The sequence below is a fragment of the Somniosus microcephalus genome, chromosome 8 (genome assembly GCF_052327205.1).
Source record: "Somniosus microcephalus isolate GS21.2 chromosome 8, FLI_Smic_1.0, whole genome shotgun sequence".
NCBI classification, from domain to species: Eukaryota; Metazoa; Chordata; class Chondrichthyes; order Squaliformes; family Somniosidae; genus Somniosus; species Somniosus microcephalus.
In genome coordinates this window covers 5,985,644-6,002,935 of record NC_140994.1, presented here as the reverse complement: position 1 = coordinate 6,002,935, position 17,292 = coordinate 5,985,644, and the positions used below count along the sequence as shown (strand labels likewise).

Here is a 17,292-nt window from a genome sequence, read left to right as displayed (position 1 = left end):
AATTTACTTCTGATACGTTCATTTTTCAACCCACAAACAAAGCAGTCACACAAAGCTCGGTCCTGAAAGTTTCCAAAATGACAGTGAATGGATAACTTTTTTAAAGCTACAATGTACTCACTGATACCCTCGTCAGTTAATTGATTACGTGTTCCAAAACAATAACTTTCAGCAATGTCCAGGGGCCCAGGACTGTAGTGCCGTTATAACTTGGTTAGGATCTCCTTCAGTGGCGTGTAGTGTCTGGCGATTTCTACTTCTAGCATTGCCGGTCGGTTTACACTTCTGTTGGCACGCCTTCGCAAGATGCCCAGTTTTCTTGCAGTAGAAACACTCTGCCTTCACATATGGACAGCTTTGAGTGATGTGTTGTCCCTCTCCCTAACATCTGTCATAGGCGCGGCCATCTGGACTCTGGCAACGTCAACAGTTCAGCTACGTGTGCTCGAAATTTACCGCCCGGGATTTTTAAGTTTTTCTGCAAAACGAAGAACCTCTAACAGCCCCTCCGTCGGTTGGCAGGTTTATCCTTCAACAAAAATTTCAGCTAGGGAATCCACAATCGCATCCTCATCGCCAATTCTGTGGTATCTTAAGACGCAGCATATATATACAACAGCAGAACATGGCTTCTGGTAAGAACTGTTCTGCACATGGCTTTTTTATTATATACATCAGTAGTCCACCAGGTGGCTCCATTACACCTCCCTATCTCTGTACCCTCCTCCAGCCCAACAACCCTCTGAGATCTCTGCGTTCCTCCAATTCTGGCCTCTTGACCATCCCTGATTTTAATCGCTTCACCATTGGCAGCCGTGCTTTCAGCTGCCTTGGTCCTAAGCTCCAGAATTCCCTCCCTAAACCTCCCCACCTCTCTACCTCTCTTCTCCTTTAAGATACTCCTTAAAACCTACCTCTTCGACCAAGCTTTTGGTCACCTGTCCTATTATCTCCTTATGTGGCTCGGTGTCAATTTTTGTTTGATAATCGCCCCTGTGAAGCGCCTTGGGACGTTTTACTACATTAAAGGCGCTGTATAAATACAAGTTGTTGTTGCATATAGATTGTACACTTACTTGGACATGGATACAGTTCCCTTTCGCCCAGTCCCTGCCACCTCTCCCAAAGCATTGCCCTGCTGTTGTACAGTTCTGCAGCCACTGGACTGCTCTCTCGGGTGTACAACGTTCCAGGGATGTCCTGCAATGTCCGGGAATAAAAGATTAATCTCTTGGACACTGGCATCAGAAAATCATTGGGGCTTTAAAAAAAATTGTGTATCTTTAAAAAAAAATGTTGAAATGTTTATTATAAAGTATAAATGCTGGCATTGGCAGCGACGCCCGGATCCCATAAACAAATTAAAAAAAAAAATTACAGCCCAGAAACAGGCCATTCGGCCCAACTGGTCCTTGCTGGTATTTATGCTCCAAACCAGCCTCTTCCCACCCTCTTCATCTCACCCTCTTCATCTCACCCTCTTCATCTCACCCTCTTCATCTCACCCTCTTCATCTCACTCTCTTCATCTCACCCTCTTCATCTCACCCTCTTCATCTCACCCTCTTCATCTCACCCCGTCAACATATCCTTCTAACCCTTGCACCTTATTAGTTATAGAAATATTAGAGATGGGGGAAGAAATGCTGTTTGACTGGGTGAGGCGAGGTCATGTGGTGAAAGCTCCGAGGATACGTTCAACCTTCTCCGCATGTGAACCTTGCTGTGTGAACGCCATCCCCTAAAGGGGTCTAACCAGAGCTCTGTACAGTTGGAACATAACTCCCAGCCCTCACACTGTTTCCTGCATTACAACAGTGACTACACGTCAACAGTGCTTTGTTGGCTGTCAATCCGGTGAGTGTGAAAGGTGCTGGAGAAATGCAGGCAATGTTACCCCCCCCAGGGGTCCCGTGCAGCCAGTGAGACAGCTTTTAAATTGAAAAAAAAAAGCCCAGCTGGTTAAAGGGACCGTGCGGCCCAAAAAACATCACAGGGAACATGGAATATAAGTCTTTCTTTTTTTGAATTCCAGCCCTCTTGAGTTAAAGGCCAACATTCCATTAGCCTTATGAAGTGTTTGTTGTACCTGCCCACTGGCTTTCAATGGTTTCTGTACTTGGAGCAGTAACTCTCTCGGCTCCTCCACAGCTCCCAGCCTCTTCACCATCCAGAGAAAACTCTGATCTGTCTTCCTTGGGTCCACAGTGGATGACCTCACAGTGCCCCAGCGTCACGAGATGAATGGAGGGGGAAGTTGGAAGTGATTATTTTTCACACGGTGCGATATTAGAATGGGCGAATATTTTATCACAAGGAGTGACTGAGGCAGAGACTACAACATCATTTAAAACTGAACTGGATAAGCATTTAAATGTAAAAGGACACGGGGAAAGGGAAGAGAATTGGGATTAACGGAGACAGCTCCAGTTGAAGAAATAGCACAAAAGGCATCTTGACACAAAAGGCATCAAGGGGTATGGGGAGAGCGCGGGAATATGGTATTGAGATAAAGGATCAGCCATGATCATATTGAATGGCGGAGCAGGCTCGAATGGCCGACTCCTGCTATGATCTTTTTTCTGTTAGCAACAGCACAGGTGTGATGGGCCGAATGGCCTCCTCCTGTGCTGATTCTAGGATCCTATTCAACACTGGTCCACAGAGGACACCTCCCACCAACCCCAGGAACACAGGAACCCTCGTGTCCTGCTCTTGATCACTCACCTTCCCGAGGTGAGACCCTCATGGTCGCAGCTCCATGGATGGGCTGACCATCTCGATGATATTTATCCCAATGACTGCTATCTGTTCAGCTCTGATCTGCACGAGATGTTTGAGACATTAGCTGTTGTTGCTGGGAGATTGTCCCAATGAAACGTCCCCTAACCCATGGTTTGTATGAGGTTTATTAATAATAATTCTTCTCTTTATACAGCATTGAAGCATTGCAAAATGCTTCATACACTGATTCACTTTTACAATGTAGTGATTATTGCATCTTACACACAAACCCGCGACCTTGTCCACCTAGAAGGACAAGGGCAGCAGGCGCAGGGGAACACCATCACCTCCAAGTTCCCCTCCAAGTCACACACCATCCTGACTTGTAAGTATATCGTCGATTCTTCATAGTCGCTGGGTCAAAATCCTGGAACTCCCTCCCTAACAGCACTGTGGGAGCACCTTCACCACACGGACGGCAGCGGTTCAAGAAGGCGGCTCACCACCACCTTCTCAAGGGCAACTAGGGATGGGCAATAAATGTTGGCCTTGCCAACGATGCCCACATCCCATAAACGAATCTAAAAAAATAGACAAAACGTAGGCAATTTGACACAGAATGGCTCGTGGACAGCAAAGAGATGAATGATCTGTCCATCTTAATTGGTAGTGTTGGTTGAAGAGGAAAGTTATTCCAGGAAACCGGGAGGATTCTCGACTATGGTGTTTTCAGGTTCTATCTGAACCACATGAACAGTTTTTGGGTTAATGTCCCATCTGATGGACAGAAGTATTTTATACTGCGTCGATCAGATCCATAATCACTTGCTTTACTCTGTATCTAACCCGTGCTGTACCTGCCCTGGGAGTGTTTGATGGGAGAGTGTAGAGGGAGCTTTACTCTGTATCTAACCTGTGCTGTACCTGCCCTGGGAGTGTTTGATGGGACAGTGTAGAGGGAGCTTTAATCTGTATCTAACCCGTGCTGTACCTGCCCTGGGAGTGTTGGATGGGACAGTGTAGAGGGAGCTTTACTCTGTATCTAACCTGTGCTGTACCTGCCCTGGGAGTGTTTGATGGGGCAGTGTAGAGGGAGCTTTACTCTGTATCTAACCTGTGCTGTACCTGCCCTGGGAGTGTTTGATGGGACAGTGTAGAGGGAGCTTTAATCTGTATCTAACCCGTGCTGTACCTGCCCTGGGAGTGTTGGATGGGACAGTGTAGAGGGAGCTTTACTCTGTATCTAACCCGTGCTGTACCTGCCCTGGGAGTGTTTGATGGGACAGTGTAGAGGGAGCTTTACTCTGTATCTAACCCGTGCTGTACCTGCCCTGGGAGTGTTGGATGGGACAGTGTAGAGGGAGCTTTAATCTGTATCTAACCCGTGCTGTACCTGCCCTGGGAGTGTTTGATGGGACAGTGTAGAGGGAGTTTTACTCTGTATCTAACCCGTGCTGTACCTGCCCTGGGAGTGTTTGATGGGACAGTGTAGAGGGAGCTTTACTCTGTATCTAACCCGTGCTGTACCTGCCCTGGGAGTGTTTGATGGGACAGTGTAGAGGGAGCTTTAATCTGTATCTAACCCGTGCTGTACCTGCCCTGGGAGTGTTTGATGGGACAGTGTAGAGGGAGCTTTAATCTGTATCTAACCCGTGCTGTACCTGCCCTGGGAGTGTTTGATGGGACAGTGTAGAGGGAGCTTTACTCTATATCTAACCTGTGCTGTACCTGCCCTGGGAGTGTTTGATGGGACAGTGTAGAGGGAGCTTTAATCTGTATCTAACCCGTGCTGTACCTGCCCTGGGAGTGTTTGATGGGACAGTGTAGAGGGAGCTTTAATCTGTATCTAACCCGTGCTGTACCTGCCCTGGGAGTGTTTGATGGGACAGTGTAGAGGGAGCTTTACTCTGTATCTAACCCGTGCTGTACCTGCCCTGGGAGTGTTTGATGGGACAGTGTAGAGGGAGCTTTAATCTGTATCTAACCCGTGCTGTACCTGCCCTGGGAGTGTTTGATGGGACAGTGTAGAGGGAGCTTTAATCTGTATCTAACCCGTGCTGTACCTGCCCTGGGAGTGTTTGATTGGGACAGTGTAGAGGGAGCTTTACTCTGTATCTAACCCGTGCTGTACCTGCCCTGGGAGTGTTTGATGGGACAGTGTAGAGGGAGCTTTACTCTGTATCTAACCCGTGCTGTACCTGCCCTGGGAGTGTTTGATGGGACAGTGTAGAGGGAGCTTTAATCTGTATCTAACCCGTGCTGTACCTGCCCTGGGAGTGTTTGATTGGGACAGTGTAGAGGGAGCTTTACTCTGTATCTAACCCGTGCTGTACCTGCCCTGGGAGTGTTTGATTGGGACAGTGTAGAGGGAGCTTTACTCTGTATCTAACCCGTGCTGTACCTGCCCTGGGAGTGTTTGATGGGACAGTGTAGAGGGAGCTTTACTCTGTATCTAACCCGTGCTGTACCTGCCCTGGGAGTGTTTGATGGGACAGTGTAGAGGTGTAGGGGTGCATCTCTTAACTGGTTTAAGATAATTTCCCTGGTCTTGTAGCCTTTGTCTGCATTCTGACCAATTCCAATCTTTTACCTGGTTTACGGTAATTCACCTGGCCAGGCAGCCTGCTGCTACACTGTAAACCAAATTCCAAAAAACCAATTTTCAAACAGCGGTTTCGAATCGCTACCCCACCTTCCAGTTCTGACTGAAGGACTTATAATTAATGATATTAAAACGGACAAATGGTCTGGATGAGAGAAAATCAAGCTTTATTAACAAGAAGAAACTATAACCAAATATAAAACTATACCACACGAACACAGTAATTACAGTAAAATTGCTTAAATGGAGGAAGGCAGACGGCAAAAACGAGGGGTAAGTGGCTACAATGTTGATTTAACAATCTTAGCAATATCCCCTTAATTACCATCCCCTAACTCCTTACTAGGTTGCTTTGCTGAGGAGTCAGAAACCCTGCTCACCTGTGGTCCAGCATAAAAAATCCGTCCCATGGTTTCAGTATCTCATTGCCTGTGGGTGCTTTGAATGGCTGTGTAAACAGAAGCAGTTTCAATCGATTGTCCTGCGGTTAGTCTCAAGTGGGCTAATCTCTTATGTCAATAAGCAACTTCAAGTGCTTCTGAAGAGAACCTCCCTTTGATTGGCAGGTCTTTGACTGCCACTGTATCCTCCCACTTTTTCACAGACAACTCGAGCTGCTTTTTTTCAAGCCCCATTGTTCTTGGCCAATGCTTTCTGTGGCCATTATAAAACCTTTTGTGATTGCCCAAACTCCAGGGAACAATTTTATTAATAAAAGTACTGTCTTAAGGTGTGTGAATATTTTCCACAGAGCTCCACGAGTCCGGTGTTGTCCACGTTCTTTCCTTCTCAGAGCAGTCTTTTGCGGTTCTAGGCACATTTTAAAACATTGTAGACAAGTCACATCACCCAATTCTTCGTCCACGATGTGGACCAATATTTTCAATATTCAGGGAAAAATAGGGGAGTTTTGCAAAGCCCCTACATTGGGAGCTTTACTCTTAATCTAACCCGTGCTGTACTTGCCCTGGGAGTGTTTGATGGGACAGTGTAGAGGGAGCTTTACTCTGTATCTAACCCGTGCTGTACCTGCCCTGGGAGTGTTTGATGGGACAGTGTAGAGGGAGCTTTACTCTGTATCTAACCCATGCTGTACTTGCCCTGGGAGTGTTTGATGGGACAGTACAGAGGGAGCTTTACTCTGTATCTAACCTGTGCTGTACCTACCCTGGGAGTGTTTAAAGGGACAGTGTAGAGCGAGCTTTACTCTGTATCTAACCCGTGATGTACCTGCCCTGGGAGTGTTTGATGGGACAGTGTAGAGGGAGCATTACTCTGTATCTAACCCGTGCTGTACCTGCCCTCAGGGTGTTTGATGGGACTGTGTAGAGGGAGCTTTACTCTGTATCTAACCCGTGCTGTACCTGCCCTGGGAGTGTTTGATGGGGACAGTGTAGAGGGAGCTTTACTCTGTATCTAACCCGTGCTGTACCTGCCCTGGGAGTGTTTGATGGGGACAGTGTAGAGGGAGCTTTACTCTGTATCTAACCCGTGCTGTACCTTCCCTGGGAGTGTTTAATGGGACAGTGTAGAGGGAGCTTTACTCTGTATCTAACCCATGCTGTACCTGCCCTGGGAGTGTTTAATGGGACAGTGTAGAGGGAACTTTACTCTGTATCTAAGCCGTGCTGTACCTGCCCTGGGAGTGTTTAATGGGACAGTGTAGAGGGAGCTTTACTCTGTATCTAACCCGTGCTGTACCTGCCCTGGGAGTGTTTAATGGGGTGGGAGGAGGCTTATGTGGAGCATAAATGCCTGCATGGACCAGTTGGCCAGTTTCTGTGTTTTATCAAATTGTCAAAGGTAATATGGAGGATGAGTTCATGGAATGCATTCGAGACAGTTTCCTAGAACAATACGTCTTGGAACCAATCAGGGAACAGGCTATTTTAGATCTTGTATTGTGTAATGAGACAGGGTTTATTAGCAATCTCATAGTAAAGGATCCTCTGGGGCAGAGTGATCATAATATGATAGAATTTCACATTAGGTTTGAGAGTGACTTGGCTAAGTCTAAAACTAGAGTCTTAAACTTAAATAAAGCCAATTACATAGGTATGAGGGGCGAGTTGGCTAGAGTAGATTGGAAAAATAGATGAAAAGGTATGGCGGTAGATAAGCAGTGGCTAGAATTTAAAGAAATGTTTCATAATTTTCAACAAAAATACATTCCATTGAGAAACAAAAACTCCACGGGAAAAGTGATCCAACCATGGCTAACTAAAGAAGTTAAGGATAGCATTCGATTGAAAGAAGAACCTTATAATGTTGCAAAGAATAATGGTAAGCCTGAGGATTGGGAGAGTTTCAGAAACCAGCAAAGGATGACCAAAAAATTGATAAAAAGTGAAAAAATAGAATGAGAGGAAACTAGCAAGAAATATAAAAACAGATTGTAAGAGCTTCTATAAGAAGTATGTAAAAAGAAGAGTGTAGCAAAAGTAAACATTGGTCCCTTAGAGGCTGAGACAGGAGAAATTATTGTGGGGAACAAGGAAATGGTGGATACGTTAAACAAATATTTTGTATCTGTCTTCAATGTTGAAGACACAAAAAGCATAACAAAAATAGTGGGGAACCAAAGGTCTAATGAGGGTGAGGAACTTAACGTAATTAATATAAGTAGAGAAAAAATACTAGAGAAACTAATGGGACTAAAAGTCAACAAATCCCCTGGACCTGATGGCCTACATCCTAGGGTTCTAAAAGAGGTGGCTGCAGAGATAGTGGATGCATTGGTTTTGATCTTCCAAAATTCCCTAGATTCTAGAATGGTCCCAGCAGATTGGAAGGTAGCAAATGTAGCCCCGCTATTCAAGAAAGGAGGGAGAGAAAGAACAGGGAACTACAGGCCAGTTAGCCTGACATCAGTCATTGGGAAAATGCTGGAATCCATTGTTAAGGAAGTGGTATCAGGACACTTAGAAAATCATAACATGATTAGGCAGAGTCAACATGGTTTTAGGGAAGGGAAATCGTGTTTGACAAATTTATTAGAATTTTTTGAGAATGTAACGAGCAGAGTAGATAAAGGGGAACCAGTGGATGTAATATATTTGGATTTCCAAAAGGCATTCGATAAGGTGCCACATAAAAGATTATTACACAAGATTAGGGCTCATAGGGTTGGGGGTAATATAATAGCATGGATAGAGGATTGGTTAATGGATAGAAAACAGAGAGTCGGGATAAATGGACCTTTTTCAGGTTGGCAGGCTGTAACTAGTGGGGTGCCACAAGGATCAGTGTTGGGGCCTCAGCTATTTACAATCTATATTAATGACCTAGATGAAGGGACCGAGTGTAATGTATCCAAGTTTGCTGATGATACAAAGCTAGGTGGGACAGTAAGCTGTGAGGAGAACACAGAGTCTGCAAAGGGATATAGATAGACTGAGTGAGTGGGCAGTAAGGTGGCAGATGGAGTATAATGTAGGGAAATGTGAGGTTATTCACTTTGGTAGGAAGAATAGAAAAATATAATATTTTTTAAATGGTGAGACACTTTCAAATGTTGGTGTTCAGAGAGATTTGGATGTCCTCGTGCAAGAAACACAGAAAGCTAGCATGCAGGTACAGCAAGCAATACGGAAGGCAAATGGCATGTTGGCCTTTATTGCAAGGGGGTTGGAGTATAAGAGTAAGGAAGTCTTGCTACAATTGTACAGGGCCTTGGTGAGACCACACCTGGAGTACTGTGCACAGTTCTGGTCTCCTTATCTAAGGAAGGATATACTTGCCTTAGAGGCGGTGCAACGAAGGTTCACTAGATTGATTCCTGGGATGAGAGGGCTGTCCTATGAGGAGAGATTGAGTAGATTGGGCCGATACTCTCTGGAGTTTAGAAGAATGAGCGGTGATCTCATTAAAACATATAAGATTCTGAGGGGAATTGACAGGGTAGATGCTGAGAGGTTGTTTCCCCTGGCTGGAGAGTCTAGAACTAGGGGTCACAGTCTCAGAATAAGGGGTCGGCCATTTAAGACTCAGATGAAGAGGAATTTCTTCACTCAGAGGGTTGTGAATCTTTGGAATTCTCTGCCTCAGAGGACTATGAATGCTGAGTCTTCGGGAATATTCAAGGCTGAGATCGATAGATTTTTGGACTCCAGGGGAATCAAGGAATATGGGGATCAGGCGGGAAAGCGGATTGAGGTCGAAGATCAGCCATGACCTTATTGAATGGCGGAGCAGGCTCGAGGGGCCGTATGGCCGACTCCTGCTCCTAATTCTCATATTCTTATGTAAAATTCTACATCAAAAATAGAAAATCACTCCGTTTCCCGGCACTGTTATCTCCGATTGTGAGAAGGATTCTGAAATGAGCTGAAAGGCGTTGCTTGTGATCTGGAGGGTGGGTATTGGTGCAGCTCACGCAGGGTTAAAGGCTGCTCCTGTCTCCTCACCACTGTACGTCTCAGCAAACCTGCTCATTAAAAAATCACTTTCTTGACAAAATCCCCGTGACCCTCTGAGTCCTGAAGGAAAGATCTCTCTAATCACCTGCTAAATACCACAAGGTTAGCAAAATCCTGGATGGGGGGGATGACAGGCATTAACATCCATTAGCAACAAATGCTGTTCTGTTCGAAAATATAAATATGAAACCGAATCCAAACAGAACGGAGCCCAGACTCCATTGCAAGTGACGCAGGGGCTGTAAATTTACTTGACATGTTTCCGCTGATTTTGTTTCGGATTTTCCCAATGTGCCACGTTTAGCGCTGGCTGTCGGATTTCAGATCTGATCCGTGTTGATCACTGTGAAAGTTAAAGGAAAGCTGTAGGAAGCTGGGAAGCGAATGGTAGAAGGGTTGAAGGGCAGGAAGAGGGTGTGAGGAAGGGGCTGTAAGAGAGGTCGAATGATTTAGGATGAGGAAGGAACTGAGGGAGAGATGGAGGGAGGGGGAGACTGAGGGAGAGGCGGAGGGAGGGGGAGACTGAGGGGGGAGACTGAGGGAGAGGCGGAGGGAGAGGGAGACTGAGGGAGAGGCAGAGGGAAGGGGAGACTGAGGGAGAGGCGGAGGGAATGGGTGACTGAGGGAGAGATGGAGGGAGGGGGTGACTGAGGGAGAGACAGCGGGAAGGGGTGACTGAGGGAGAGGCAGAGGGAAGGGGTGATGGAGGGGCAGTACTGAGGGAGCGCTGCACTGTTGGAGGGGCAGTGCTGAGGGAGCGCTGCATTGTTGGAGGGGCAGTACTGAGGGAGCGCTGCACTGTCGGAGGGGCAGTACTGAGGGAGCGCTGCACTGTCGGAGGGGCAGTACTGAGGGAGCGCCGCACTGTCGGAGGGGCAGTACTGAGGGAGCGCCGCACTGTCGGAGGGGCAGTACTGAGGGAGCGCCGCACTGTCGGAGGGGCAGTACTATGGGAGAGCTGCACTGTTGGAGGGGCAGTACTGAGGGAGAGCTGCACTGTTGGAGGGGCAGTACTGAGGGAGAGCTGCACTGTCGGAGGGGCAGTACTGAGGGAGTGCTGCTCTGTCGGAGGGGCAGTACTGAGGGAGAACTGCACTGTCGGAGGGGCAGTACTGAGGGAGTGCTGCTCTGTCGGAGGGGCAGTACTGAGGGAGAACTGCACTGTCGGAGGGGCAGTACTGAGGGAGAGCTGCACTGTTGAAGAGGCAGTACTGAGGGAGCGCAGCACTGTCGGAGGGGCAGTACTGAGAGAGAGCTGCACTGTCGGAGAGGCAGTATTATGGGGGTGCTGCACTGTCGGAGGGGCAGTACTGAGGGAGAACTGCACTGTCGGAGGTGTTGTTTTTTGGATGAGACGTTAAACCGAGGCCCCTTCTGAATGTTCAGGTCGATATTAAACATCCCATGGCACTATTTTGAAGAAGAGCCGGGAAGTTCTCCTGGTGTCTTGGGCAATAGTCCTCCCTCAACCAATAACAGTTTAACAACAACTTGTATTTATATAGCACCTTTGACATCGTGAAACATCCCAAGGTGTTTCACAGGAGTGATTATCAGACAAAATCTGACACCGAGTCACAGAGGAGATATTAGGACAGGTGACCAAAAGCTGGGTCAAAGAGGTCGGTTTTAAGGAGCGTCTTAAAGGGGGAGAGAGAGGCGGAAAGGTTTAGGGAGGGAATTCCAGAGTTTAGGGCGCAGGCAGCTGAAGGCACGGCCACCAATGTTGGAGCAAAGGGAGTGGGGGATGCACAAAAGGCCAGAATTGGAGGAGCGCAGAGATCTGGGAGGGTTGTGGGGCTGGAGGCTTGTTATTCATCCCATTTCTTGGTTTGTGGGATTTTGCTGTGTGCCAACTTGGTTGTGAAGGCTTGATGTTCCAGTCTCACGGTGTAGCCGTGACCACCTTCAACTCACGGTGGGTAATGGTTGCAGGTAGCCACGAGGGAGAGATTCCGAGGTCAGAGATGAGGTGATGCCCTCCAAGGCAGTCAGTCGTCCCCTTCCTGTCCGGGCTTCCTGCTGCTCTGTGATGGACCTTTAAAGGCTCCGGAACGATAGCTTCACCCAAAATAACCCCGCTGTGCTCTTCACTGCCACGGCGATGCATTGTATCTTACTGTTCGTTAACCTCACTAATGCCAGCCTGACCTCACTTTCGGCTTGACATGTTCCTCCAGCCTAACGCTCCACTTCCTTGTGACTGAACTCCACAGCTCAGTCTGGCTGTTTCTCTCTGATTGTGAATCTTCGTCAATCACTTCCTGACGAGCAGCGATCCCCGCAAGCTGGAATCACAGACCGACCATTAGTCTCGTTTGCGATTCTACCAACATGTCAACATTTCTTAACCACTTTTTGAGCCAAATGTAACCAGAATAAAAACATTAATACAATACTGCGGATGCTGGAATTCTGAAACAGCAGGAAATGCTGGAAACACTCAGCAGGTCAGGCCTGATGAAGGGTCATCGACCTGAAACATTAACTCTGTTTCTCTCTCCACAGATGCTGCCTGACCTGCTGAGTATTTCCAGCATTTTCTGTTGTTGTTTAAGAATAAAAACATCACTACTTTTAACAAGATCTAAAAGAGCAGACTGTCACCCCATGCCACAGATGAGGACTCTTAATACTCTTTTATATAGAATCATAAAATGATACATCACAGAAGGAGGCCAGTCGGCCCATCGTGCCTGTGCCGGCTCTTTGAAAGAGCTCTCCAATTAGTCCCACTCCCCCCCCGTTCCTTCCCCATAGCCCTGCAAATTTTTCCTTTTCAAGTATTTATCCAATTCTCTTCTGAAAGTTTCTATTGAATCTGCTTCCACCGCCCTTTCAGGCAGTGCGTTCCAGATCACAACAACTCGCTGCGTAGAAGAGATTCTCCTCATCTCCCCTCTGGTTCTTTTCCAATTACCTTCAATCTGTGTCCTCTCAGCCCTGATTTTAACTCCAGGTGGATTCCCCGCTCAGGCCTGAGTTAAAATTGATGTCGGGTCTCTATGATGTCATCGGGCCACAACATGCCTCTGTAAAGAAGGACCCCGTCGGCTCCGGGCGACTGTCCTTGCTGCCCGCTCAGGAGAGCAGGTTAAAACTGCAGATGTTGCGATCATGGCGGCTTACGGACAGTAAGAGCCGGGGTGATTTTAACTGCTCGCCCGCCAGGGCTCTGCGGAGCGAGTAGGGTTGAAACCGCTCCCTCTCTACTCTATCAAAACCCTTCATGATTTTGAGCACCTCTAATAAATCTCGCCTTAACCTCATCAGCAATCATTTATTTCCACATACTGTATAAAGTTGGGCTTTTTGAATATTCCTTTTTAAAATACACTAAAGAACCTTCTGTTGTCTGCAAGTGTGTAGTTTTGGAAGGGACGGGCGATGTTCACCGGCAGGGGCAGAGGGTTACTGTAGATCTTGCTAAATACAGTCTGTTTCTTTTTGAAGATCCGGTTACTCTGGTCAGTGAGAAATATCAGTTTTATCAACAGTTTTCCCAGCATGAATCGACAGAACAAGCACAGAGGTTTGCGATTGCACCCTCCAGCTCTGCGTTAATTGACCATTTACGATCAAATGTAAAATGCATCTGTTAATGTCGGACTTGCCTTCCCATCGCTGCCGAGAGGAGAAATATCACAGAGCCTGCCTGTGAAGTTTACGAGCCCAGGTGTCATAGCACTGGATTAAATAGCGCCTGCTCCTTTGCTCAAAGTCTGATTCCCCTCCTGAACTCGTAACTCTCGGCATCTGGGATCCGTGGATAGAACAAGATATTTTTATCTTATGTTACACTGCAATATCGCTTTACGAAGTGAGGAGAGTTTTAGAGCAGCAGATTTACTGGGCAAGTCGGAATTGGTCATGTTCCCTGGCGGGGTGTCTGGGCTAGAAGCAGCAGCAAGGGCTACACCACTTCACCTCAACTTCACTGCAAGCGATCATTAAATCGAAGCCTCCAGTTCTCCACCTAGCTCTTCAAAAGGGAGCTTTTGGGCTATTTTTCTGAGCCCAGCATTGCCTGTACTCGGGTACAGTCACACATCACCCTCTGTACTGGGGTCGAGTCGCACATCACCCTCTGTACTGGGGTACAGTCACACATCACCCTCTGTACTGGGGTACAGGCACGCATCACCCTCTGTACTGGGGTACAGTCACACATCACCCCCTGTAATGGGGTACAGTCACACATCACCCCCTGTACTGGGGTACAGTCACACATCACCCTCTGTACTGGGGTACAGTCACACATCACCCTCTGTACTGGGGTTGAGTCACACATCACCCTCTGTACTGGGGTACAGTCACACATCACCCTCTGTACTGGGGTACAGGCACGCATCACCCTCTGTACTGGGGTACAGTCACACATCACCCTCTGTACTGGGGTACAGGCACGCATCACCCTCTGTACTGGGGTACAGTCACACATCACCCCCTGTACTGGGGTACAGTCACACATCACCCCCTGTACTGGGGTACAGTCACACATCACCCTCTGTACTGGGGTACAGTCACACATCACCCCCTGTACTGGGGTACAGTCACACATCACCCTCTGTACTGGGGTACAGTCACACATCACCCCCTGTACTGGGGTACAGTCACACATCACCCTCTGTACTGGGGTACAGTCACACATCACCCTCTGTACTGGGGTACAGGCACACATCACCCTCTGTACTGGGGTACAGTCACACATCACCCCCTGTACTGGGGTATGGTCACACATCACCCCCTGTACTGGGGTACAGTCACGCATCACCCCCTGTACTGGGGTACAGTCACACATCACCCTCTGTACTGGGGTACAGTCACACATCACCCCCTGTACTGGGGTACAGTCACACATCACCCCCTGTACTGGGGTACAGTCACACATCACCCCCTGTACTGGGGTACAGTCACACATCACCCCCTGTACTGGGGTACAGTCACACATCACTCCCTGTACTGGGGTACAGTCACACATCACCCCCTGTACTGGGGTACAGTCACACATCACCCCCTGTACTGGGGTACAGTCACACATCACTCCCTGTACTGGGGTACAGCCACACATCACCCCCTGTACTGGGGTACAGTCACACATCACCCCCTGTATTGGGGTACAGTCACACATCACCCCCTGTACTGGGGTACAGTCACACATCACCCCCTGTACTGGGGTACAGTCACACATCACCCCCTGTACTGGGGTACAGTCACACATCACCCCCTGTACTGGGGTACAGTCACACATCACCCCCTGTACTGGGGTACAGTCACACATCACCCTCTGTACTGGGGTACAGGCACACATCACTCTCTGTACTGGGGCACAGTCACACATCACTCTCTGTACTGGGGTACAGTCACACATCACCCCCTGTACTGGGGTACAGGCACACATCACCCCCTGTACTGGGGTACAGTCACACATCACCCCCTGTACTGGGGTACAGTCACACATCACCCCCTGTACTGGGGTACAGTCACACACCACCCTCTGTACTGGGGTACAGGCACACATCACCCCCTGTACTAGGGTACAGTCACACATCACCCCCTGTACTGGCGTACAGTCACACGTCACCTTCTGTACTGGGGTACAGTCACACATCACCCTCTGTACTGGGGTACAGTCACACACACCCCTCTGTACTGGGGTACAGTCACACATCACCCCCTGTACTAGGGTACAGTCACACATCACGCTCTGTACTCGGGTACAGTCACACATCACCCCCTGTACTGGCGTACAGTCACACATCACCCTCTGTACTGGGGTACAGTCACACATCACCCCCTGTACTGGGGTACAGTCACACATCACCCCCTGTACTGGGGTACAGTCACACATCACCCTCTGTACTGGGGTACAGTCACACATCACCCCCTGTACTGGGGTACAGTCACACATCACCCCCTGTACTGGGGTACAGTCACACACCACCCTCTGTACTGGGGTACAGTCACACATCACTCCCTGTACTGGGGTACAGCCACACATCACCCCCTGTACTGGGGTACAGTCACACATCACCCCCTGTATTGGGGTACAGTCACACATCACCCCCTGTACTGGAGTACAGTCACACATCACTGGGGTACAGTCACACATCACCCCCTGTACTGGGGTACAGTCACACATCACCCCCTGTACTGGGGTACAGTCACACATCACCCCCTATACTGGGGTACAGTCATACATCACCCCCTGTACTGGGGTACAGTCACACATCACCCCCTGTGCTGGGGTACAGTCACACATCACCCCTGTACTAGGGTACAGTCACACATCACCCTCTGTACTGGGGTCGAGTCACACATCACCCCCTGTACTGGGGTACAGTCACACACCACCCTCTGTACTGGGGTACAGTCACACATCACCCCCTGTACTGGGGTACAGTCACACATCACCCCCTGTACTGGGGTACAGTCACACATCACCCTCTGTACTGGGGTCGACTCACACATCACCCCCTGTACTGGGGTACAGTCACACATCACCCCCTGTACTGGAGTACAGTCACACATCACTGGGGTACAGTCACACATCACCCCCTGTACTGGGGTACAGTCACACATCACCCCCTGTACTGGGGTACAGTCACACATCACCCCCTATACTGGGGTACAGTCATACATCACCCCCTGTACTGGGGTACAGTCACACATCACCCCCTGTGCTGGGGTACAGTCACACATCACCCCTGTACTAGGGTACAGTCACACATCACCCTCTGTACTGGGGTCGAGTCACACATCACCCCCTGTACTGGGGTACAGTCACACACCACCCTCTGTACTGGGGTACAGTCACACATCACCCCCTGTACTGGGGTACAGTCACACATCACCCCCTGTACTGGGGTACAGTCACACATCACCCTCTGTACTGGGGTCGACTCACACATCACCCCCTGTACTGGGGTACAGTCACACATCACCCCCTGTACTCGGGTACAGTCACACATCACCCCCTGTACTGGGGTACAGTCACACATCACCCCCTGTACTGGGGTACAGTCACACATCACCCTCTGTACTGGGGTACAGTCACACATCACCCTCTGTACTGGGGTACAGTCACACATCACCCCCTGTACTGGGGTACAGTCACACATTACCCTCTGTACTGGGGTACAGTCACACATCACCCTCTGTACTGGGGTACAGTCACACATCACCCTCTGTACTGGGGTACAGGCACACATCACCCCCTGTACTGGGGTACAGTCACACATCACCCTCTGTACTGGGGTACAGTCACACATCACCCTCTGTACTGGGGTACAGTCACACATCACCCTATTGTTCCATTCCTGGTCCCTCTGCTCGCTGCTATTGTAACGGTTCCCTCTCCTCTGGCTTCCTCCTCTTCCATTACGAACTTCCATCATCACCCCCCTCCTCAAAAAGCAAACCCTTAATCCCTCCGGCCCTGCAAACTACCGCCCCATCTCCAACCTCCCTTTCCTCTCCAAAGTCCTTGAACATGTTGTCGCCTCCAAATCTGTGCCCATCTTTCCCCGAACCCCATGTTTGAATCCCT

General features: G+C 48.8%; 1 protein-coding gene across 1 annotated transcript in view; it reads left to right on the top strand.

The window, feature by feature from the left end:
* The first annotated feature begins 12,860 nt into the window (after positions 1-12,860).
* LOC147113264 (uncharacterized) overlaps positions 12,861-17,292 on the top strand; it is a 33,467-nt gene continuing 29,035 nt past the window's right edge. Inside the window, exon 1 of the mRNA XM_085996112.1 lies at positions 12,861-12,877. Coding sequence (XP_085852238.1) covers positions 12,861-12,877 — 17 coding nt within the window. The remainder of the gene's footprint in view (positions 12,878-17,292) is intronic.